The following is a 24,522-nucleotide window of genomic DNA, read 5'->3' as shown; positions in this document are numbered from 1 at the left end:
GATTTGGCTAATACGTCCTTTCTATAATATTAAACACTCTTATCAGTAGCAAAGAATAATCTGGAGCATTTGAAAAAAATGATAAGAATTTTTGACTTTATAATTAGAAGGAATTCTAATAACTCTGCATAGTTCAGATTCCAGGTGGATTGTTTAGGTCAGGACTACACACCACGGCAAAACTTTTCCAAAGCCTGGGTAGCCAGAAGTGGCATTTGGGATGACTACAAAAGGTTTGTGGCCCCTTTGGGTACTCAGGGGATTTTCTAACAGGTGGACAGATCCTCATCGGGGGTAAATTGTCATAGTTCCATGGGAGTTGCGCTATCTTACACCAGCTGAAGATCTGGCCCAGTGTTTAAGTCTCTAGTCCCCTGAGTGCCATGGGTGCTGCACAGTCCCTCAGGGCAGGGCAGATTTAGGGTGTTAGATTCTCTTGTGGGCAGGGGTGAAAGTAAGTTAAAGGACTTACCGGTATGCCGGAGTCCTGGGTGGGGGCGTGACCTCAACCAGAAGAAGCGGGGCCTTTAAATCACCCCCAGAGCTACCAGCTGCAGAGGCGGCTGGGAGTCACGGGGCTCAGGGGCGATTTAAAGGGCCCGGGGCTCTGGCCGCCGCTACCGCAGCGGAGCTCCGGGTCCTTTAAATCGCTGACGGAGCCCTGCCACCGCTATCCTGGGGCTCAGGCAGCGGGGCTCGGGGCTCCAGCGGTGGGGTGGCCCCGGGCCCTTTAAATCGCTGCCCGAGTCCTGCTGCCTGAGCCCCGGGGTAGCGGCAGCAGGGCTTCCCATGGGTATTTAAAGGGCCAGGGGCTCCTGCCGCTGTGGAGAGCTCTGCTCCAGCCCCGGGGAGCCCAGAGCCGTGTGTCCCACTGCCCGGAGTGGAGCGGAGCGGAGCTGAGTCCCTCCCTGCCTGCGCCCTGCCAGGAGGAGCAAACCTTCCAGGTGAGTGAGAGGTAGAGGGGAGGGAGCCCAGACGAGCCGGCGGGGAGGGAGCACTTAAAGTGACAGTGCACTCACTGTCTCTCAAACTTCCCTAACACACACTCACACACAGAGGCTCTCACACCCACATACATGTAACCCTTCTGCCCATCTAAGTTGGCAGCAACAAGGGCCGGGTTCTGTATCTAGGGGTTCCGTTTCAATAACGCAATGCAAAACCGGCTCGAGCCCCCACCCAGTGACCTGGGACAATTACATACCACCCCCTGGGCACCTCTAAGAGGCAATATTTCCCTTCTCGCAAGCACGGAGTCTGAGTGTAACAGAAAATGTTTAGGTTTCAGAGTAGCAGCCGTGTTAGTCTGTATCCGCAAAAAGAACAGGAGTACTTGTGGCACCTTAGAGACTAATAAATTTGTTAGTCTCTAAGGTGCCACAAGTACTCCTGTTCTTTTTGAGAAAATGTTTAATAACATGAGGTAAACGACATCAGCATTAAATTGGAAAAACACCACAAACAGGCTTCATGAGCAAAAAACCCACCCCAGCAAATTGGGCTGTGTCCTTTCCCTTTGGTTCTTGAAACCAGCAACCCAAGAATCACCAAAGTCCCAAAAGTCCAACAACCCCAAAGTCTCTTGGGTCCAGCAACCCAAGGATCACCAAAGTCCCAAAAGTCCAACAACCCCCCAAAGTCTCTGTCCCTGGTCAGTGCAGCCCCAGAGTTCAAGCGGGGGGGGGGGGGCATGCAGGGTGTTAAGGGGCACCTTACGTGATCCGAGACCGACCGGCTGCCTCTCCGTTGGGTTCCGCCGCAGCCTTCTCCACGAGCCGCTCCACTCCACCAGCTGTCCCGTGAGCCGCTCCCGCCGTCCACGAACTGCTCTGGCAGCTGCTCCGCTCTGCTCACCGACCTGTGAGCTGCTCAGCTCTGCTCCACTTCAGCTGTTCCTTGGGCTGCTCCCACAAGGCTCCGCTCTGCTCTGCTCGCTGCTTCTCCAGCCGCTCCGCTCTGCTCACCAACCTGAGAGTCGCTCAGCTCCTCTCCAACCATCCCTGTGAGGCTCCACTCTGCTAGCTGCTCTGCCAGCCGCTTAGCAATATAGCTTCAGGCTCCCCCACTAGTTAACACAGTCTCAGTGATTTCAGCTCTTAATAACGTTAGCTCTTTGGTGATTGCAGCTCTTAGCAATTTCAGCTCATACCACTGCTAATGCACCATTGGCCCAAAGTGAAATCAGCTCAGCAGTCTGTAACTAGACTCCTAATAGAATCAAAGTTAGCTCTGACATTCAACAGTGGAGAGAGAAGGTAGTGCAATTGGTGTTTCAAACCCTCAAAGAAGGCCCATACCAGCAGGTACAAATACCTGTCCACATCCTCTCTCCATTCACTGAGTTTTGTAACCCATGCCCCTTGTCAAGCAAGTGCTACTTAGGTAATGGTGAAGGACTCACTCAGTCCTTCTGTCATACAACAGTTCCACTGGCCTTGATTCACAGAATCAGGGTAACAAAACTTTATTCTTCCTGCCCCAATAATAGAGAAACTGGGGATCCCACACCAGCCAAAGTAACCACTTTCAGTTGCTGTTGTTTCATGCCAGGCGGGTGGGTGTGCCTATGCAAACCAGATCGGCCCCTGGAGTTCTTTTCCACACTCGCCATAATTCACCACCAGATGTCAGGGTAGAGCTCATCCTGACTCTGCTTACATACACTCTGTCTCTCACAGTCCCCCTACAGATTGTGTGTCTCTCACACACACACAGAGTCTCACGCTCCCCAACACACACACTGTCTCTCACACAATTGCCCAACACACAGTCACACACACACCGTCTCTCTCACACACAGACGGGCTCTCACATCCACATACACTCTGCCTCTCATAGTCTCCCAACACAGATTGTCACACACACACATAGTCTCACACTCCCCAACACAAACTCTGTTACACAATCCCCCAACACACAATCTCTCTCACACAAACACACACACTGGCTCTCTCACACATACACACACTCTGTCACGCGTGCACACGCACACACACGTATTATTATTGTTGTTATTACTGCTTAGTACTTCCTGTCAAAATGCACGTGGTGAGTCAGGAGTGGCTAGGGGCTGCAGGAGGGCCGTGGGCTCTGGCAAGATGCAGCCCCCATATGACAGCATGTAGCCTGCCTTGAACTGCAAGCCAAGCGCTAGGCACCACAAGCCACCACAGCAGCACAGAAGTGTGGCAATACACCATATACCATGCCATCCTTACTTCTGTGGACAGTGGCCTAGGAATTTGCTAGTTGTAGCAGTTACTCATTGTGATGTTATCTGATTAAAACATGACCAGGCAGATCACTGTTGCAACCGCTGTTATATATTTGCAACAAATCTTGAGAAAACGTGGCATGTACGATGTCTATGGAAAGGTTATGATTTGCTGAATATGTTCATGCTATTTGTATGAATGTATCATTTTTGTATTTGAAGTTATGAGTATTGGCTCTATGTCTGTATTTCAAATGTTTGCTCCTGGGGTAACACCCACAAGGTAGTTAGCCAGCACATCTTGAAGGGACTAGTCAAAGTAAGTGGCTCATCAATGGACTATGGGAGACGCCCATCTACATTGAATGGACTTTCCTGTGGACATTCCATATGAAGTATACGTAATGGCCTGGAGGTGATGGGGTCGGGGGGAGCCCATAGAAGCCAGGGGTGATGGTGGGAGGGGGAGGGAGGCGCCAAAATACAAGTTCGCCCAGGGCACCATTTTCACTAAGGCCGGCCCTGAAACAGTCCCAGTGGCATAGTGACAGCAGGATTTATAGACTGTTATATCAGGACAGTGGCCATGTCTTACTGCCGGTCTATAAAATGCCTAGCACAGTGGTGTGCTTTAATAAGACGTGTAAATGGCAGTGATTCAGTAGGCTTGTTTTTAGAAAGAGAGATCACTAACATCAAGTACAATTAGCATAAAACAAGGAATGACAATTCCTGGCAGCTGCTAATCGAATGTGTGTGAATGAGGAGTACAGTAACTCCTCACATAACGTCCTCCCAGTTAACATTATTTAGTTGTTATGTCACTGATCTAGTAGAGAACATGCTCATTTAAAGTTGTGCAATGCTCCCTTCTAACTTTGTTTGGCAGCCGCCTGCTTTGTCCACTGCTTACAGGAAGAGCAGCCCGTTGCAGCTAGCTGGTAGGGGCTTGGAACCAGGGTGGGCTGGCAGCCCCCCTACGTTCCCTGTGCAGCAGCCGCCCAGCAGGCTATCAAGTGCCAGGCAGTTCAGGTGTCCCTCCCCCCCACTGCCATGTGCTGCTCCTGCCCTCTGTCTTGGAGCTGCTCCCAGGAGACTCCTGCTTGCTGTGTGTGTGGGGGGGGGAAGTGGGGTGCTGATGTCAGGGTGTCCTCCTCCCCCCATCATGTACCCCATCTCCACAGAGCACGGGGGATGACATGATAGGGCTCAGGACGGAGGGAGCTTGCTGGCAGCAGCTGCTTTCGCAACTTGCTGATCTACTTAAAAAGTCAGTGTACTTACAGTGGGGTCAGCGTTCTTAAAGGGCTAATGTGTGTGTCTCGCTCTCTCTGTCTCACACACACTGTGTGTCTCTGTCTCTCTCACACACTCACACGGTGTGTGTCTCTGTCTCTCACACTCAAACAGTGTGTGTGTGTGTGTGTCTCACACACACACACACACACATGTTGTGTGTCTCTGTCTCACACACACATGCACCCCCCTGCACTTTGGAAAGTGGAGGGAGTGGTGCACTCTAGTGGGATAGCGTGGGGTAACATCACGGTCATTTTACACAGGGAATTGTTTGCAGCCACTGCCGTGCGTCTATTGTGTCTACTATCTCCATTCGTGCTGCCTTGTAGAGTGTGAGGCTACATTAACAACATGTTAACCCTTAAGGGATCAGCCAAGTACTAGTTCATCATTTAGCAGTAAGGCATTCCCTGGGAAATATCCCACCCTCTGACTCCTCCACTTCAACCAGGCTTCACAATTATTCATTGCTGTGTACAGTATTAAATTGTTTGTTTAAAACTTATACTGTGTGTGTGTATATATATATTTATATAAAATGTCTTTTGTCTGGTGAAAAAAATTTCCCTGGAACCTAGCCCCCTATTTACATTAACTCTTATGGAGAAATTGGATTCATTTAACATTTTTTCACTTAAAGTAACATTTTTCAGGAACATAACTACAACGTTTAAGCGAGGAATTACTGTAACTCTATTGAAGAGGGGTAACTGTGGTAAGTTTCTATTTTTTTCTTAGGATTGGTCTACACTAGCAACTTATGTTGGTGTCACTATGTCGCTCAGGTGTGTGGAAAACCCACAGCCCTGAGCTACGCAACTGTACTGATCTAACTCCCGGTGCAGACAGCGCTGTGTCGATAGGAGAGCTTCTCCTGTCCACACAGCTACTGCCTCTCAGGGAAGTAGATTAACTACACTGATGGGAGAAGCTCTCCTCTCAGTGTAGGTGGCGTCTTCACTGACTGCATCGGTGCAGCTGTGCCACTGCAGCGCTGTAAGTGCAGACAAGCCCTTCCATTCCTCCAAGCTGAACCATTTTATCTTCACTTCTCGGTACTGCTGCTGATTCTGGTTTTATCTTCAGATATCATATAGTGGCTTAAATAGGACTAACTCACATGCTTATGTGCTTTGCCTGACCAGGGCCAAATATCACATACTCTTGCAGACTCACCAAGTGTCCTGTATCTTGTGTTAACTCCTTCATTCCCCTAGCCCAGGATGAATATCACAGACTCAGCCTGGCTGTAGGAAGAGCCTGCAATTACCAGTCATGGTCATCAGATGCCGCTATGGCTGTTATGGACCAGGATGTAGGAAGTCTGGCCTAGTAGTCAGAGCAGGAGTCAAGTCTATTGGGCACAGCAGGTGTCCAGGCTCGGGAACGAAGCCAAGCACCAGAGTCAACTGCCAGTTACCAGAGCCTGGGGCCAAGCCAGAGTCAGGACTAGAAATCAAAGCTGAGGATCAGAGTCAAGGTCAGATATCAAACACCAGAGCCAGGGTCAAGCTGGAGTCAGGGTTGGAAGTCAGAGCTGGGGGCAGAGCCAGGACTGGTCCCTGAGGATGGGAGGCGAGGTGTACGGGCAGGAGGAGAGGCAAGGATCAAGCATGATGGGAAGAGGAGCAAAGGCAGGAGCCGAGTGGGAACCAGTAACAGGGCAGGGTGCGGGAGGCAGACACAACAGGAAACCGCCTTGTTGCTCAGACAAACTTCCTGTTCCTCCTCCTGGCTCAAATAGTGTAGTTGGACCAATCGGTGGAGCTGGGCGACCCTCCAATCAGAGCTCCCGTGGGTGGTGCCTTGTCTCAGATTATAGCCCTAGCAGCTTCTCAGCCCACTCAGTTTCAGTGGCCATTGGATGGTGGCCGGGATGTGGCAGCTCTCTGGGAACTCTCAAGCATTGGTTCAAGACTTGCAACATCATAATGGTTTAGCAAGCAGTTGAGTAGTCTCTGTCTCACTGCCCTCCTTGCTGAACCTGAGCAGGGGGCAACAAATGGAGGTGACGGGGACAGAAGGTGAAGCAGGCCCTGTACTAGCTCTGTGCTTCCTCACTCGTCCACAGCTTCAGCTGCCCTCCTCTGGAACACCACCACAAACCCAGCTGTCCCCAGCTTTTTCTCCTAGATTTTATTCCTCTAGCTTCATTCTAAAGACACAGCCACAAACCTGTTTCATCCCCCATAGTCCTCAGCTACCTCATCTTGCACTCAGACATCCATAAACCCAGCTGCACCTATCTCCTCCATAAACACACTTCATCACCCACCCTCCAACTTCTACCCCTGCAGTTGCTTGGAGCGGGGTATATTGACCTGCAGTTGAAGTTTGCAGTCATATAAACATTATTTGCAAATACATATGTTATTTAATGAGCTATTCTTCATATTTGTAAAACTTTGCATGATTAGCATTCCCATTAAAAGACTGCAGTGCTCTAATCTCAATTTTTCATTATGTTCTTTCTATCACCACTCACGCTTTTCCAAAGTTTAGCACTTTTGCCCCTTTGTTCTGGTACAGATAGCTACCCATCTCCACCAACTCCATAAATAAATATACCTCTTTTTGTCAGAAGACCACAAAGAACCAGATTGTAACCAGATGGTTAAATTATAAGAGATAAATAACAGATAAATATCAGAAGTTCCTGATAACTGTTTGCTGTCTGTAGCCATCTCTCTTTCATTGGTACAAATGCCAGCTCTGTGCATTGAAAATCATAACTAACAGCAGGAAAAATACATCAGAGTAGGAAGATCAAATGGATTTTGTCAATTCCTCTCACTGCTCTTGTAATTTACTTCTTATCTCAAAGTCCCAGGCATTTCACCAGAATCATAGCCTCTGCCCTGCCTATGGGCCTTGTGTTCGGGCACTCTGTGATGTGTCTGCCTCTCCAAACTAAGAGATGTTGATTTTATTTCTGAAAAAGCCTCATAAGAGACAGTCTCAGATACACTGACTAATCTCACAGAATTAGATAAGGGGCGGGGAGAGGGTGCTCAGCACTTCTTAAAAAGTCCCCAACTCCTTGCAGAATTGGGCCATATGTATTCAAACTCTGTTACATTAAGGGCACTTCTGCCGCATGGAAGCCTGTTCCTGCAAAGTGTTGGGCAGAATCAGGACCCAGCTGTGCAAGGCCTTAAGGGCATGATTCTGACCACTGAAGACAATGGGAGTTTTGCCACTGATTCTAATGGGAGCAGGCTCAGAGCCAACATACTCACACAGTCGAAGTTTCTGCATGCTCATGTCGACCTCTTCCTTGGTTTGCCTCATTCACAAGGCTTTTGTGTTGGCTTTAATTTTGCTTACCATATAAAGACTTCAACAGGCTTTGGATCAGGCTTGTAGGGAGGTTTTCTATATATCATTTATTTGTATTACAGTACTGCCTAAGGGGCTGCAATCATGATCAGGGCCCCACTGTTTTAAGTGCTGTACAAACACAGAATAGAAGGGTGGTTTCACCCCAGTTTCCCCTTCAAGAAAAGCTGAAGAATAATGTTCTAATTCAAAGAATTCCACTGGCCTCTTCCAGAATGGTCACCGCCTCCCATTCTTTCTAATCGGAGTGAAGCGAAGCTGCCTTTAGTGGAAGGAAGTTTGCAATGCTTGTATTTTACCCCAGAGTTACTTATATATATTAGGGAGACCAGATGTCCTGATTTTATAGGGACAGTCCTGATATTTGGGGCTTTTTCCTATATAGGTTCCTATTACCCCACACCCCCATCCCGATTTTTCACACTTGCTATCTGGTCACCCTAATATGTATTTAACTTCAGCTTAATGTAGTTTTTATCTGGGAATGTATTATGTTTGTATAGTTCCTAGCATGGTAGGGCTGAGACTTAGGGCAGGTCTTCACTACGGGGGGGAGGGTCAATTTAAGATACGCAAATTCAGCTACGCGAATAGCATAGCTGAATTCGACGTATCGCAGCCGACTTACCCCGCTGTAGGGACGGCGGCAAAATCGACTTCTGCGGCTTCCCGTTGACAGCGTTTACTCCCACCTCCGCTGGTGGAGTAAGAGCGTCGATTCGGGGATTGATTGTGGGACGCGATAAATCGATCCCCGAGAGGTCGATTTCTACCTGCCGATTCAGGCGGGTAGTGTAGACCTAGCCTGAGTGTGGCTTTTAGGTCCCATTGCAATTGAACTGTTAAATAATAAGAGAAGACACAGCATCAAACACTCGGAAGGAATGTGGGGAGAGAGAATGAGAGACCCAGCAATAACAGCATGCATTAACTAGGCCAGCAAAGTGCATAGCTACTTTGTCTGGTTAAATTATAAGAGATAAGTAACAGATAAATACCAGAAGCTCCTGATATGTGTATCTATATGCCCTTTACTTCTATCTTGGAATAGATTGATTGGAATTCAGGTTAAGTCCCAATATCCTACACTAAATATAACAAATAGTATAAAAGTATTTCACTGCTGCTTTTCCAGTTGTTTTTTGGCCTTTGTATCATCTTCTTTTCTGCCTATATCCATGTAATATGTTTAGATGTTTAATAGGTAGGGAAAATAAGCCAATAGAAAGGTTTCCCAAAACCAAATGAGCATGGCCGGCTCCAGGCACCAGCAAACCAAGCATGTGCTTGGGGCAGCATTCCAGCCAGCCTTTTTTTTTTTTGCTTGGGGCTGCAAAAGTCTAGAGTCGGACCTGGGGAGCAGCGCCCGCACCTTATGGCCGGGCAGGCTCCAACCGCAGGACACTCAGGCTGGGGGCCGCCCCGCGGGGTGCACGGAGCCGCCTGCAGGCCCACAGCTGCAGCCGGGGCTGGGCGAAGCAACCTGAGCCACCCAGGGACTGTGGCAGGGCAGCCAGAAGCAGCAGCAGGGCCATAGTGGGGACCGGTGCCCAGGGCGCTGCTGTGCAGGGCCCGCATCCCACTCTCCGGGGCTCCGCTCCCTCTGGGGCTGTCCTGCCCCGGCTCCTCAGCCCTATGCCGGGCGGTCCCCCGGCTCTGCCCTCCCAGGTCCCGGCCGTTCCTGGAGGCGGGAGCCCCGGCTGGAGGGACCCTGAGCTGAGGCGCGGCCCGGGAGCCCTGCTGCTTACCCCGACCCTGCCAGCGCCAGATTGGCTGGAGGCGAGGGGGGAGTGGGTGGAGTCAGCACTGGTGTGGGGGAGCCCAGGGCTGGGGCGGCAGGGGGGGCGGGTGGGGGAGGGTGGGGTGGGAGGGAGAGCCCAGCGCTAGGGCGGCAAGGGGGGGAGAGCCCAGCTCTGGGACGGCAGGAGGTGTGGGTGTGGGGGGAGAGCCCAGGGCTGGGGGGCAGCCAAAAAAATTTTTGGCTGGGGCAGCAAAAAACCTAGAGCCAGCCCTGCGAATGAATAAAGTTTCTCCCTGATGCAATTCCATTGACCTCAGTCGACTTACCCTGAGGATAAATTAACACAAACAAAAACTTCAATTAGGGACAGTTCAGGCTGGACTAGGACACACCCCTGGCCCCCATCCAAAACCTTAAAAGCAAATAAGAATAAGGGAAACATCTGACGCTTTCCTTGCCACCCCTTCACATTGCTTGCAATGCGTTTGAGAACAGACTCGCTGCTCCATAAGGCTTTTGCTTCCATCGCTCACAGTTATCAAAAAGATTCTGGATGGGAGCTTCGCTATTTCATGGATTTTTTTTGTGTACAAAAATGTTTCAAATACACCATTAAACTAACTCATTGGCACATCTTAGTAAAATGATCCTTTTTCTTACTTCATGGAGCAGGAAAGTTTGAATTGGTGCACTTTGTAACATGGGGAAAAGAAAGGTAATTCCTTCACAAAGTAATATTTTGCTGAAGATACTGCTGTACTTTTTTATTATTAAAGGTCACAATCTCTTTGTTTAAAGGAGTAATATTTAAGACATCTTCTTTTGTAATGCATTTGGCAGCTCTTCCAGCATTTTGCAGTAGGCCAGCTCCTCTGAACCTCCTTCTTACCACAGGCAAGAGGAACATGATCTGTTTGAAACCCCCCATTAAACTGTGTCATAGGACATTAATGTGATGTTAACTCAGGTGATACAGCAACTTGATACCTGTGAACTCAAGTGCACGATAAAGCCATCACTTCTCTGTCTGGCTGTAGGCCCAAGTTCATAGAATCATAGAATCTCAGGGTTGGAAGGGACTCAGGAGGTCATCTAGTCCAACCTGCTGCTCAAAGCAGGACCAATACCCAGACAGATTTTTGCCCCAGATCCCTAAATGGCTCCCCTTAAGGACTGAACTCACAACCGTGGATTTAGCAGGCCAATGCTCAAACCACTGAGTTATCCCTCCCCCCTGTTGTATGTACAGGAAAGAAAGAACCACAACTGAGGCAGAATTTTGGGTCCAGTGGAGGAACGAGTCATTCTTCTGCCCCCACCAGGCTTTCCCTACTTGAGGGACTATGATGTTCTGGAGGCAACACAGATAAGTAAGGGGTTTTGTCACTGCTTGCCCTGTAACCTTGGGGGCCTCTGTGCCATGCAGCTATGGTTCAGATCCCTGACACCAGTTGTCAATCCACAAGCATATAATCTCGCCCTGCCTCTCACCAGTTCAGTAACTCTTCACAGGGTGATACCAACAATCCTTCCAATCTGGAGTCTCCCTAAATACATCCTGCCTGAGTTCTGAATGACCAGCTATTTGCACTGCTCCACTCTAGCTCGTCACCCCTGAAGGCATGAAACCAGCTGCCCAGATATCAGCTTGCTTTGACACATTCACTCCAAACAGTTTGCACGCTTATATATTAGATAAAATCCCTTTTCTAATAAAAGGTACGTATTGCCTGGCCCGACCCAAAGGCACATACTCTCCAGTCCTGTGCCTCCACCCCCCTCCCCCCAGGAGCTGGTGGGATTAGCTGCCCTGGCCAAGGGAGGTGGGGCTGGAAGGTTCCTCCCTGTTACCAGATTTGCCCATTACTTTGGGGTATGCTCATTTATTTGGGTTACTCTTCTGGGGAAGGGGATTCTGTAATTCTATCAATATACTCAAGTATCAGTGGGTAGCCATGTTAGTCTGTATCTACAAAAACAACAAGAAGTCTGGTGGCACCTTAAAGACTAACAGATTTATTTGGGCATAAGCTTTCGTGGGTAAAAACCTCACTTCTTCGGATGCATAGAGTGAAAGTCACAGATGCAGGCATTATATACACATGGAGAGCAGGGAGTTACTTCGCAAGTGGAGAACCAGTGTTGACAGGGCCAATTCAATCAGGGTGGATGTAGTCCACTCCCAATAATAGATGAGGAGGTGTCAATTCCAGGAGAGGAAAAGCTGCTTCTGTAATGAGCCAGCCACTCCCAGTCCCTATTCAAGCCCAGAGTAATGGTGTTAAATTTGCAAATGAATTTTAGTTCTGCTGTTTCTCTTTGAAGTCTGTTTCGTAAGTTTTTTTGTTCAATGATAGTGACTTTTAAATCTGTAATAGAATGATCAGGGAGACTGAAGTGTTCACTTACTGGCTTATGTATGTTACCATTCCTGATGTCCGATTTGTGTCCATTTATTCTTTTGCGGAGGGACTGTCCGGTTTGGCCAATGTACATGGCAGAGGGGCATTGCTGGCACATGATGGCATATATAACATTAGTAGATGTGCAGGTGAATGAGCCCTTGATGGTGTGGCTAATGTGGTTGGGTCCTCTGATGGTGTCGCCAGAGTAGATATGGGGACAGAGTAGGCAACAAGGTTTGCTACAGGGATTGGTTCCTGGGTTGGTGTTTCTGTGGTGTGGTGTGTAGTTGCTGGTGAGTATTTGTGCCCCCTCAGTATCAGCTGGCACGAGTCATCCCTGGTATGAAATCAGTTGGTTTAACTGCTCATTTGGGAGATTTAAACCTTCAGTCCTCCACTTGGAGTGTGATTGCTCTGAAGTTATTTTGATAGCTCTTGTATCTCAGGGCTTGTCTACATTACGAAATTAGGTCGAATTTATTAAAGTCGACCTTTATCCCCTGATTTTACAAAATCAATGCTGTATGTCCCCACTATGCACATTCCGTCGGCGGAGTGCATCCCCACTACCATGGCTAGCATTGACTCACGGAGCGATGCACTGTGGGCAGCTAGCCCACAGTTCCTGCTGCCGATTGGAATTCTGGGTTAGGTTCCCAATGCCTGATGGGACAAAAATATTTTTACAAGGTGTTTTGGGTACATATCGTCAGCCTCTCATGATGCACTTGGCTCCTCCCTCCCTGAAAGCAATGGCAAACAATCATTTTCGCAGCTAAGCCTGGGTTACTTGTGCAGACGCCATAGCACAGCAAGCATGGACCCCGCTCAGCTGTACGCTGCTGGTGTGAGCGTCACAAACACCTTGTAGAAACTTGGCTATCCAACTACAGAAGCAGTTTCTCCTCCCTTCCCTCAACTGCTAGCAGAGCACCTCACCCTCCCTGATTGAACTAACCTCGTTATCTCCATACTGATTTATACCTGCCTCTGGAGATTTCCATGACTTGCATCTGAAGAAGTGAGGTTCTTACCCACAAAAGTTTATGCTCCCAATACTTCTGTTAGTCTTAAAGGTGCCACAGGACCCTCTGTTGCTTTTTACAGATTCAGACTAACACGGCTACCCCTCTGATACAAACACCTTGTGCATCGTCCTGTGGTATTTGCAGAGCATAGTCAGGATCCGCTGCACAGAAGAATATGGTGCCATGCAAATAGCTGTACTGGAAGTCATGGAATGGAGCAATTTGCACATGCTGGCAGTGGCAGCCGAGCTTGTTGTAACAGTGGATTGCCACTTCTGGGCCCGGGAAACAAGCATAGACTGGTGGGACCACATCGTGATGAAGCTATGGGATGAGGAGCAATGGCTGCATAACTTTCAAATGCATAAGGTCTCTTTCGTGGAACTTTGCAAATTGCTTTCCCCAGCCCTGAAGCGCAGAAATACAAAAATGAGACCTGCTCTGACACTTCAGAAGTGAGTGGCGAAAGCCCGGTGGAAGCTTGCAACGCCAGATTGCTACCGGTCAGTCAGAAATCAATTTGGAGTGGGTAAATTTACAACGCAGGCTGCTGTGATCCAAGTAACCAGGGCAATCAATTCACGTCTGCTGAGAAGGGTAGTGACTCTGGGAAACGTGCAGGATATAGTGGATGGCTTTGCTGTGATGGGGTTTCCTACTTGTGGTGGGGCGATAGACGGAATGCACATCCCTATCTTGGCACCAGACCATCTTGCCAAAGAGTACATAAACGGGAAGGAGTACTTCTCAATGGTGTTGCAAGCGCTAGTGGATCACAGGGACCATTTCACTGAAATCAACGTGGGATGGTCAGGAAAAGTACATGATCTTTAGGAACTCCAGTCTCTTCAGAAAGCTGCAAAAAGGAACTTTCTTCCCAGACCAGAAAATTACCATTGGTGATATTGAAATGCTAATAGTTATCCTTGGAGACTCAGCCTACCCCTTGCTCCCATGGCTCATGAAGCCATACACAGGCAGCCTGGACAGCAGTAAGGAGCATTTCAACCATAGGCTGAGCAAGTGCAGAATGGTGGTAGAATGTGCCTTTAGACGTAAAGGGGCACTGGTGCAGTTTACTCACTAGGTTAGACCTCAGCGAAAGCAATATTCCCATTGTTGTTGCTGCTTGCTGTGTGCAACATAATATCTGTGAAAGTAAGGGGGGAAAATTTCTGGTGGGGTGGGGGTTGAGGCAGATTGCTTGGCTGCCAATTATGAGCAGCCAGACACCAGGGCAATAAGAAGAGCACAGTGAAGCGCACTGTGTCTCTGAGAGGCTTTGAAAACCAGTTTCATGAATGATCCAACACTAATGTGACAGTTCTGTGTGTTGTTCTTTACCAACCTGCCCCCTTTTCCGCATGTACTGCCCTGTAAAGTAAAGCCCCACCACCGATAGTGTACACAGTGAATAAAGAGGCTGTTGTCCTCTATTCATGCATTTTTATTATGCTAACAAACACGGAACAGAGCCAGCAATGAATAGCAAAGATAACCCAGGTCTAAGGGCCTGATAACACAGTGGGGGAGGGTCAAGGACATGTAGCTTATTACAATTGCACTGTCTAGCAATCAACGCCGTGGGAATGAGAGCTTTCTGCTCCACGAACCATCCCCTGGAGTTGAGTTCAAGGGATAACTGTGCTTCACACACACACACACACACACACATATTCTAGGACGTCTGGGAAAGGAGGATATGGATCTTGGTGAGGAGGGCAGCTGGTTCATCATTGGGTGCAGTGGGACTCTAAAGTCTAGCTGCCTTTCCTGCACCTGAACAGACGCCTCAACATGTCTGTTTGCTCCCCCATAAGCCGCAACATCTCCTCTTGCATGTTACGCTCTTGTTCCCTGCTAGGGTGACCAGACGTCCCGATTTTATCGGGACTGTCCCGATGTTTGCTTGTTTGTCCCGCGTCTCGACCAATGTTAGGTCGGGACACTGGACAAACAAGCAAATGCTCCGGAGCCCAGAAGTGCTCGCACGCCCTCCCACCCCAACTCCACCCCCTCCTTCCCCCATTGGCTCCCTCCCCAAATCCCCGCTTCTTCCCCAGGCTCGTCATTCCTCCTCCCTCCACAAGCGCTGGAGGGAGGCCCCGGAGACGCAGAGGGAGCGCGGGGCCGGGATGAGTGAGAGTCCGGCCTGGCCCTGAACGCAGGCAGGACTCAGTCAGGTGGTAGGGAGAGTAGGGGGGTGGCCCGCGGGGCCAGGCGGTGGCTTTTCTCCCCACCTGGGTAGCCAGACTTGGGAGCAGCTGCTGCTGCAGCTCCCACTGCCGCGGGGGGAGGAAGTGGCCATGGCGCTCCGCGGCTGCAGCTCTGACACCCGGACCCAAATCCTCCAAGCCCGGGCCTGTTGCGGGGACCCAGCAGCACGCACGCTGTGCCCAGCCCCTGGCCAGTCACGTCTGGGCTGGCTGCCCAGCTGGTGCATTCCTGCGGCGGCCCCAGGGCGGAGGCATCGGCAGCCCAGCCCCATTCGTTCCCCTGCGGGACCCGAGCGGGATGGGGCGGCTGGGGCCTGCTGCCCCCACTCTGGGGCCGCCGCGGGATTGCACCAGCTGGGCAGACGCGACTGGCCAGGGGCTGGGCACGCGCAGCGTGCGCGCTGCTGGTGTAGGGATATAAAAGAAGGTACTAACAGTGATTCCTCAGGGAGGGGCCGGCAGCCACATGGAGTGAGCCGGCAGGAAGCCGCTCAGCTCCGCTGCGCTGCCGGTGGTGAGTGGGGCCCCCGGGCTGTTTTAAATGGCCTGGGGGATGCGCGGGGTGGGGGTTCCCAGGGCGGAAAGCGGGGCCGAGGGAGAGACCCGGCCTCAAACATTGCTGGAGCCGGGCCCCGGGCCAGGAATACTCATGGTGCCCAGGCACCACGAGCTCATAAAACTTGCCGCCCATGAACAGATCATGTGGAAAAGAGAGAAGATAGTTATTCATTAAATTTACGCAGACCCATATAAGTTGAAACTTCTACCTTGAGGCCAATAATCTCCCATTTGAAAGGGTTATTGCTTATAAAGTGCTTCCTGGAAACTGTCGTTTAATTGTAAAACAGTAAACACTGACCCGAGAACTAACACCGTTTCACAGCAATGCAAGCAAGTCAAAGCGGCAGCCGGGGGGGACTCTGCAGCTCTTCGTTTCAGTTTCTGCATACAAAACTTTCTTAGCAGAATGTTTTGTTTTTCTTACACTGAGATAGCTCCTGGGATTAGATCTCTTTATCCACCCATGATAAAGTTTCTTCCGCTGTTAATATTTGTGGGCTTTGCTGAAGGGGGGAAGCTGTTGGTGATGCCTATGGACGGAAGTGCCGGGCTGAGCATGCGTCTTATCGTGGAGAAGCTCCATCAGAATGGGCATGAAATAGTCCTTGTGGCACCAGAAACAAATCTGTTTTTGAAATCAGGCAAGAATTTCACAATTAAGACCTATCCAGTGCCTTACAAATGTAACCCTTCTGCCCATCTAAGTTGGCAGCAACAAGGGCCGGGTTCTGTATCTAGGGGTTCCGTTTCAATAACGCAATGCAAAACCGACTCGAGCCCCCACCCAGTGACCTGGGACAATTACATACCACCCCCTGGGTGCCTCTAAGAGGCAATACTTCCCCTCTCGCAAGCACGGAGTCTGAGTGTAGCAGAAAATGTTTAATAACATGAGGTAAACGACATCAGCATTAAATTGGAAAAACACCACAAACAGGATTCCTCACACAAACCATGAGCAAAAGACCCACCCCAGCAAATTGGCCTGTGTCCTTTCCCTTTGGTTCTTGAATCCAGCAATCCAAAAATCACCCAGAGTCCCCAAAGTCCAACACCCCCAAAGTCTCTTGGGTCCAGCAACCATCCAAAGTCCCAAAAGTCCAACAACCCCCAAAGTCTCTGTCCCTGGTCAGTGCAGCCCCAGAGTAAAAGGGGGGCATGCAGGGTGTTAAGGGGCACCTTACATGATCTGAGGCCGGCCGGCCATCTCTCCGTGGGGTTCCGCCACAGCCTTCACCATGAGCCAGTCCACTTCCTGCCGTCCCACGAACTGCTCTGCTCTACGAGCTGTTCCGTTCCACTCACCGACCTGTGAGCCGCTCTAACGGTCCCTGCAAACAGCTCCGCTCGCCGTTCCTTGGGCCACTCCAAGTGCCCCCACAACACTCCACGCCGCTCCTCCAGTCATCCCCACAAATTGCTCTGCCAGCTGCTTAGCAATATAGCTTCAGGCTCCCCCACTTGTTAACACAGCACTCACTGATCTCAGCTCTTAATAACTTTAGCTCTTTTTGTGATTTCAGCTCATAGTGGGGGAGCCCCAGTGCTGGTGCACCATTGGCCCAAAATAAATGCAGCTCAGCAGCCTGTAACTAGACTCCTAATGGAATCAAAGCTAGTTTGGACATTCAACAGTGGAGAGAAGAAATGGTGCAATTGGCATTTCAAGCCCTCAAAGGACACCCATACAATCACATACAAATACCTGTCCCCATCCTCTCTCAATTTACTGGGTTTTGTAACCCATGCCCCTTGTCAAGCAAGTGCTACTTAGGTAATGGTGAGTCCTTCTGTCCTACAACAGTTCCACTGGCCTTGATTCACAGAATCAGGGTAACAAAACTTTATTCTTTCTGCCCCAATAACAGAGAAACTGGGGATCCCACACCAGCCAAAGTAACCACTTTCAGTTGCTGTTGTTTCATGCCAGGCGGGTGGGTGTGCCTATGCAAACCAGATCAGCCCCTGGAGTTCTTTTCCACACTTGCCATAATTCACCACCAGATGTCAGGGTAGAGCTCATCCTGACTCTGCTTACACAAAGATGAACATGTGGATGCACTAATGGAGACTTTTGGTAAAGATCGCTTTGTTGAGCAACCTTTTTTAAATGTTGTTATTTCACTATATGAAAGTCTAGCACTAGCATTCTAGATGCTTTTCCAAAGCTGCGAGAATTTGTTGAGCAACAAAGAACTGATTCGATATCTCGAAGAAAGTCAATTTGATGCCATCCTCACAGAGACAATTGGCATATGCGGGACAGTAGTTGCTGAGTATCTGTCTCTCCCTTCTGTGTTCTTCTTATGTGGATTTCCATGTGACTTAAGATCCAAGGCAACTCAGTGTCCAAGTCCACATTCTTATGTCCCAGGAATGTTTACTAGCAACACAGACCACATGACCTTTACCCAGCATGTGCAGAACCTGCTACACAGCACACTAGCACTGTGAGCTTGTATTGCTCTCTATTTGCCATTTGAACAGCTGGCTTCTGAGTTTCTTCAGAAAGAAGTGACTGCATAATCTCTTAGATCAAGGCTCTGTTTGGCTAATGAGACTAGACTTTGTATTCGAGTATCCGAGGCCAGTGATGCCCAATATGGTCTTTGTTGGTGGATTAAACTGTGCTGAGTCAAAGCACCTGTCTCAGGTATGTACATTCTGTTTGCCCTTTATTAATACTGGGCCAAATCATGACATGTGGAGTGTGAAGTCCAGCCAAGCTTCTTCCACCCTTAGGTGGTTGGGAAGCAATCTCTAGTCAGTGCCCATATACTGCAGGGGTATTACCCAATATTCCTTTGTTGGGAGCAGGGGCTTTCTGATTGAGTGACAGCCAGACACACAGGAAAGGGACAAAGCAGCCTTCTAGGCTCCCCCCGCACTGGAACTGAAGTTGGCTGACAGTTCTGAAACCGAATTGTCAACTACCAAAGAAGGCCTTAGGGCTGAAAGAGCCTCTCACCATTCCCTGCTGCAAGAAATCAGTCTATACGAGGGGAGCTTCGCTGCAGGATGCCATTAGAAACACACTCATGGCTTTGTGTGTTCCTTGTTCCTGCCTGTCACATGACAGGCCAAACTATGAAAGTGTTCCATTCTTTTTGCAATATATTGTGCATTTAGTGTGGCAGGTGTGATCATAAATGCATGGAGGCCCAGTGCAAAGCCAAAGATGGTAGAGGAACATGTTTTGCACTAAGGCCAGCCAACCTTTCCTACATTAGATGTTAATTTTATTAAAAGGTAACAGTTTGATAGCAATAGCCTCTATGGTCCACAGCAGAGAACTGCAGGTTAAAAGTGTTTCCCCCGGTCAAAGGTTTGGGAGCCAGGACTCAGTTCCAAAACTTAGGACTGTTTTGTCCAAATTGGAACAGTTAGGACAAATGATTATCTGAATGACATTTTCAGCACTGGAAGCAGTTGTAGGATGAGAGGGAGAGGCACAACAGGATACACAACGCCTCCTCAAAGAAAGAGTTGTATTATTGAATGTATAAATGATCAGTCACCATTCCTCAGTTTTGCCATCTGTAAAATAGGTATCAGTACCCACCTCACAGGACTGGCGTAAGACTGGATCACATGTTTGTAAAACAGTTGTGTGAGAGTCTCTTATTGTCTGAAATATTCTGATGAAAGCCACTATAAGAACACAAAGAATTTTTTACATTGAAAAGTAGGATGGAGGCGAGGGGAACTACAGACGTATGTGTTATTTGTGGGGGAGTTTACCATGGTTTTCAAAGCCTTTTTCATGCCTGCAGGAATTAGCGCAGACATGGGGCAACTCCGTTAGCACAAGCTGGATCAAGGTATAAATTGCACCTTCCTGGGCTCCAGGGGAGATTGCCTTGAGGGAGGACAGACAGTGGTGCCACCAGCCACATACTAAAAGGCTTCTGCTGAAGTGGAACACTTTTAAGTGCTAGTTAGGGCTTAAAAAGTAGTCCTGCCAAGTGGCACTGCTCAGGGGATGCACTGAATCTGCAGGGGCCCCAATCTCCCTGGCCACAGCTTTCTGTAGCTAGCCCCACCCATTTTGTGAGAGGGTCAATAAAGGGGAAGCTGCTGCTGGCTGTCTGCCTGTAGTGGCAGATTTTCTGCCAGCAGAATCTCCAAGAGCAGCTAACAACATAGACCCAGGGCTGAATCCAGGGTAAGTTGTACAGTGAAAAGTAATGCAATTTAACATCCTCCCATTTCTTGCATATAAACTCTGGGAATTGCCACACTGAATCAGATCACCAGTCCTTCTAATCCAGTATCACATCTCTTAGTGCAAGATGCTTTAGAGGATACTGCAAGAAACATAGTAGTGGACAATAATGGAATAACAGAGTTGTGCAGGAAAGGGAAATTCTGTTTTGTGGAGGAATTTGATATTTTGAAATTTGTTTTTATTTCAGCCAGGAACGAAACCAAAAGTGTTAATTCGCCATGAAAGACAATTCTGAAAAAAAAAATTAGATGGATTGAAATGTTTTGTTTCCATTTTGACTTCTTTGTTTATAATATCCACTGTAACACAAAATTTAAACACATGTGAAACCAAAATCTATTCCAAAAGAAAATAATCAAACCCCTCAGTTAATGCTTGCCTTCTGGCTGTAGAATAAAGTTTTGTATCCCTGTTGTTCTAGTCAAATGTAACTGTGGATGGTCCCACTGTCGGGAGAAAAGTTAGGGCATCCACCCCTATTGCTTTCATAGTCTCCTCACAGCTTCCAATTTTTTTCTTCTTCTTCCTCTTAAAGCTGTTTCTCGTTTCATTCCAGGGTCATTTTATCTTTAGAAAACTAATGATTTCTCAATTTTCTGTGTTTACTGACTCTTACAATTACAGCAATTAATATTCCCTTGGGGAGGGGAAGTGGGATAGTGTAGCTTTTATTGCTACGTACCATCGGGTACATTCTTTCCGCTTTACTAAGAGCTTAGGCTGCCAGCTCATGTCAAGCTATCCAACAATTATCAATGGCTAGGTCTACACTACCCGCCTGAATCGGCGGGTAGAAATCGACCTCTCGGGGATCGATCCCTGAATCGGCGCTCTTACTCCACCAGCGGAGGTGGGAGTAAGCGGCGTTGACAGAAAGCCGCAGAAGTCGATTTTGCCGCCGTCCTCACAGCGGGGTAAGTCGGCTGCAATATGTCGAATTTAGCTACGCTATTCACGTAGCTGAATTTGCATATCTTAAATCGACTCCCCCCTGTAGTGTAGATGTACCCAATGAGATTTAAAGACCGTGAAGATTTCTTAATTGAAGGGGTAATAGTTGCCTCAATATGAAGCCAAAATGAGCAAAACGTGGTCGGATGTTTGGTGCAGCCAGTCACTAACCTTTTAAAACTGAAAATAGCTTTTGAATGCAGATCGTCACTGATTCCACTTTAACCTCTTCTTTTTCCATTCCAAGATTATGTGACTTGCTTGGTCTGATCCAGTACATGTGCTCAGGGGCTGCCTGCTGGGGGGGACAAGGGAAAACAACCTCCCTTCTCGCTCAATGGTTAGAGACCTCTAGTTCAAGTTCCCCCTCCACCTGCTGGGGAGAAAGTATTTGAGCAGGGATCTGCCACCTCCCAGGAGAGTCCTCTAACCTATGGGATATTGTGATGTGCATAGGAGTTCTGTTAAGAAACTGGACATGATTTTCCTGGCCTCAGCCATGTGGTCTGGATAAGGGTAAGAAAGGGTGATACTGTTGTTATGCGAGAGTAGGGTTACCATATTTTGTGCCTCCAAATGGAGGACACTCCCAGGGGCCCCGGCCCCGCCCCCAGCCCCGCCCCCGCCCCAACTCCGCCCCCTCCCAAAGTCTCCGCCCCCTCCCCTGCTTCCCGCGAACATTTGAGTCGCGGGAAGCCTGTAGCAGATAAGGGGCGGTGTGGGGGGAGGAGGCGCGGCCCAGGCTGGCCCCCCGGCGGCTCCAGCCTGGGTCGGCTCGGGCCCTGGGGTGCCGGCCCCGGCCCCCGGCTGACCACCCCCGGCCCGCCCAGCACTGCTGGCCCCCGGCGGCCCGGCGCACCCCTCGGCCCCGCGGCCCAGCGGACCTCCCGGCCCAGCGGACCCCCCCGCTCGCGGCCCAGCGGACCTCCCGGCCCAGCGGACCCCCCGGCTCGCGGCCCCCGCGGACCCCCCGGCTCGCGGACCCCGCGGCCCAGCGGACCCCCCGGCTCCTGGCCCCGCGGACCTCCCAGCCCAGCGGACCCCCCCGCTCGCGGCCCAGCGGACCCCCCGGCTCCCAGCCCCACGGACCTCGCGGCCCAGTGGACCCCCCGGCTCGCGGCCCCGCGGACCCCCCGGCCCCGCGGACCCCCCGGCTCGCGGCCCCGCGGACCCCCCGGCCCCGCGGACCCCCCCCCGCTCGCGGCCCAGCGGACCCTGCGGACCTCCCGGCCCAGCGGACCCCCCGCCTCGCGGCCCCGCGGACCCCGCGGACCCCCCGGCCCCGCGGACCCCCCGCGGCTCCCGGCCCCGCGGGCCCGGACCGGCTCCCGGCTCCCCGCCCGGCCCCGCGCCCGGCCCGGCACCATGCCCCCGGCCTGGCACCATGCCCCCGGCCGAGCCCTCCCGATTTTCCCGGACATGCCCGGCTTTTGGGGATTTCCCCCCGGACGGGGATTTGAGCCCCCAAAAGCCGGACATGTCCGGGAAAATCCGGACGTATGGTAACCCTATGCGAGAGGGTTCAGACTCCTGTGACTATCGTTTTATATACTCCACCCAGGCAAAGTCTCCAGATCTATCAGATTGGCAGATGTGTAGTCATATTGCTTAATGCACCACTGGACGGTATTCAGATACTGCGGTTATGAGTGTGGAATAAAAACCTATTTAGAACAGTCTCATCCTCCTCACCAGCAGTACAATGGCAGGACTTTTATGTGCCCCTGGAAGAAAGGACAGACTTTGCCCCTTAATCTCTGTGCTCTGTTTCTCTATCTGCAATATGTGGATGGTATTTTCTTGCTTTTAGGAGTGTTGAGGGACGTCAAGTATTAATGTTAGGTCTGGTCTATACTACCCGCCTGAATCGGCGGGTAGAAATCGACCTCTCGGGGATCGATTTATCGCGTCCCGTCGGGACGCGACAATCGATCCCCGAATCGGCGCTCTAACTCCACCAGCGGAGGTGGTAGTAAGCGCCGCCGACAAAAAGCGGCAGAAGTCGATTTTGCCGCCGTCCTCACAACGGAGTAAGTCGGCTGCGATACGTCGAATTCAGCTACGCTATTCACGTAGCTGAATTTGCGTATCTTAAATCGACTCCCCGCTGTAGTGTAGATGTACCCTTAGTAAAGTGCTGTGAGAGCAGGTTCATCTCAGGTTTGGGGCAACAGTTTTGGTCAGTTCTCATTTGACCCAAACTGATTTACCTGTCTTTTCGGTCTTGACCACTACTTTTGTCAGTTGTAAAAGTATTCATAAAAGTTAACATACTGCAGATCTCTCAAAGCTAATGATTAACAAATGCTGAAAGAACAAAATGCCAATTTAGTTCACATGAGAACAAGCAGGTACTGCCAAAAAGTGGGTGTTGTTTCCCAGAGTATAAAAAGTTGTTTCAAACCTCTGTACAGTAATGAAGTCTTTTTCTATCATCCACTGAGATGGCTTTTCTTTTTCATCAACTTTACCAATTTGCATCAGGGTTTCTTCTTTTATTAACTTCCTACAACTTTGCTGAAAGTGGCAAGGTGTTGGTGATACCACAAGATGGAAGTCACTGGCTCAGCATGCGTGCAGTAGTTGAGAAACTCAGTGAGAAAGGGCATGAAATAGTAGTGGTTGCTCCAGAGACAAATTTGCTCTTGAAAGAATCAGAGCATTACACAAGGAAAACATATGCTGTGCCTTACGCCCAAGAAGATCTTGACCAGAGTTTTAGTAAATTTGCTAACAGTCTCTTTCGTGAGGTCTCTTTTCCCTACACTATTCTTGCGGAATACCGGAACACCATGTACGTCATTAACATGTTTTTTCACAACTGTGACAGCCTGCTGCAGAACAGAGAAATCATACGATACTTGGAAGAGAGTAAATTTGATGCACTCTTCACAGACCCAGCGTTGCCGTGTGGGGTGATCCTGGCAGAATATCTGTCCATCCCTTCCATATACTTCTTTCGTGGATTTCCATGCAGTTTAGAGCATGCAATCTGTAAATCTCCAAACCCTGTTTCCTATGTCCCAAGATGCTATACTAGTCACACAGACCACATGACTTTTTCCCAGCGAGTGGTAAACCTACTGGTTAGCTCTTTAGAGACATCACTGTTTAAGGATTTGTATACCAAATACCAAGACATTGCATCAAAGTTTCTCCAGAGAGATGTGCACTTACCAACACTTTACAGAAATGGCTCCATATGGCTACTGAGATACGATTTCATGTTTGAGTATCCCAAACCAGTGATGCCCAGCATGGTCTTCATCGGAGGCATAAACTGTGAGGAGGGGAAGAACCTATCTCAGGTATGTCCAGTGATTCTGTTTTGTGTTTGCACTTTCATTTTGATATTTTTTCTGTGGAAAAAGCTGTAGATGAGCAGGGCCGCCCAGAGGATTCAGGGGGGCTGGGGCAAAGCAATTTCGGGGGCCCCTTCCATAAAAAAAAGTTGCAATACTATATTCTTGTGTGGGCCCCTTTGGTGCCCGGGGCAAATTGCCCCACTTCCCCCCCTCTGGGCAGCCCTGTAGATGAGCA

At 49.7% G+C, this 24,522-nt stretch overlaps 1 protein-coding gene across 2 annotated transcripts in view; it reads left to right on the top strand.

Moving 5' to 3' along the window:
- Window positions 1-24,522, top strand: part of LOC128845295 (UDP-glucuronosyltransferase 1-6-like) — a 130,119-nt gene that overhangs the window by 8,635 nt on the left and 96,962 nt on the right. The window contains exon 1 of one of the 2 annotated variants that reach the window (XM_054043768.1): window positions 23,400-24,290. The exons of the other annotated variant lie outside the window; for it this stretch is intronic. Within the exon in view, the coding sequence (XP_053899743.1) occupies window positions 23,427-24,290 (864 nt within the window). The 5' untranslated portion in view covers window positions 23,400-23,426. Of the gene's footprint in view, window positions 1-23,399; window positions 24,291-24,522 lie in introns of those variants that run through there. 2 annotated transcript variants of the gene reach the window in all.

Source organism: Malaclemys terrapin, chromosome 11 (genome assembly GCF_027887155.1).
Source record: "Malaclemys terrapin pileata isolate rMalTer1 chromosome 11, rMalTer1.hap1, whole genome shotgun sequence".
Classification (NCBI taxonomy): domain Eukaryota; kingdom Metazoa; phylum Chordata; order Testudines; family Emydidae; genus Malaclemys; species Malaclemys terrapin.
This window is presented reverse-complemented; position numbering and strand designations above follow the sequence as displayed.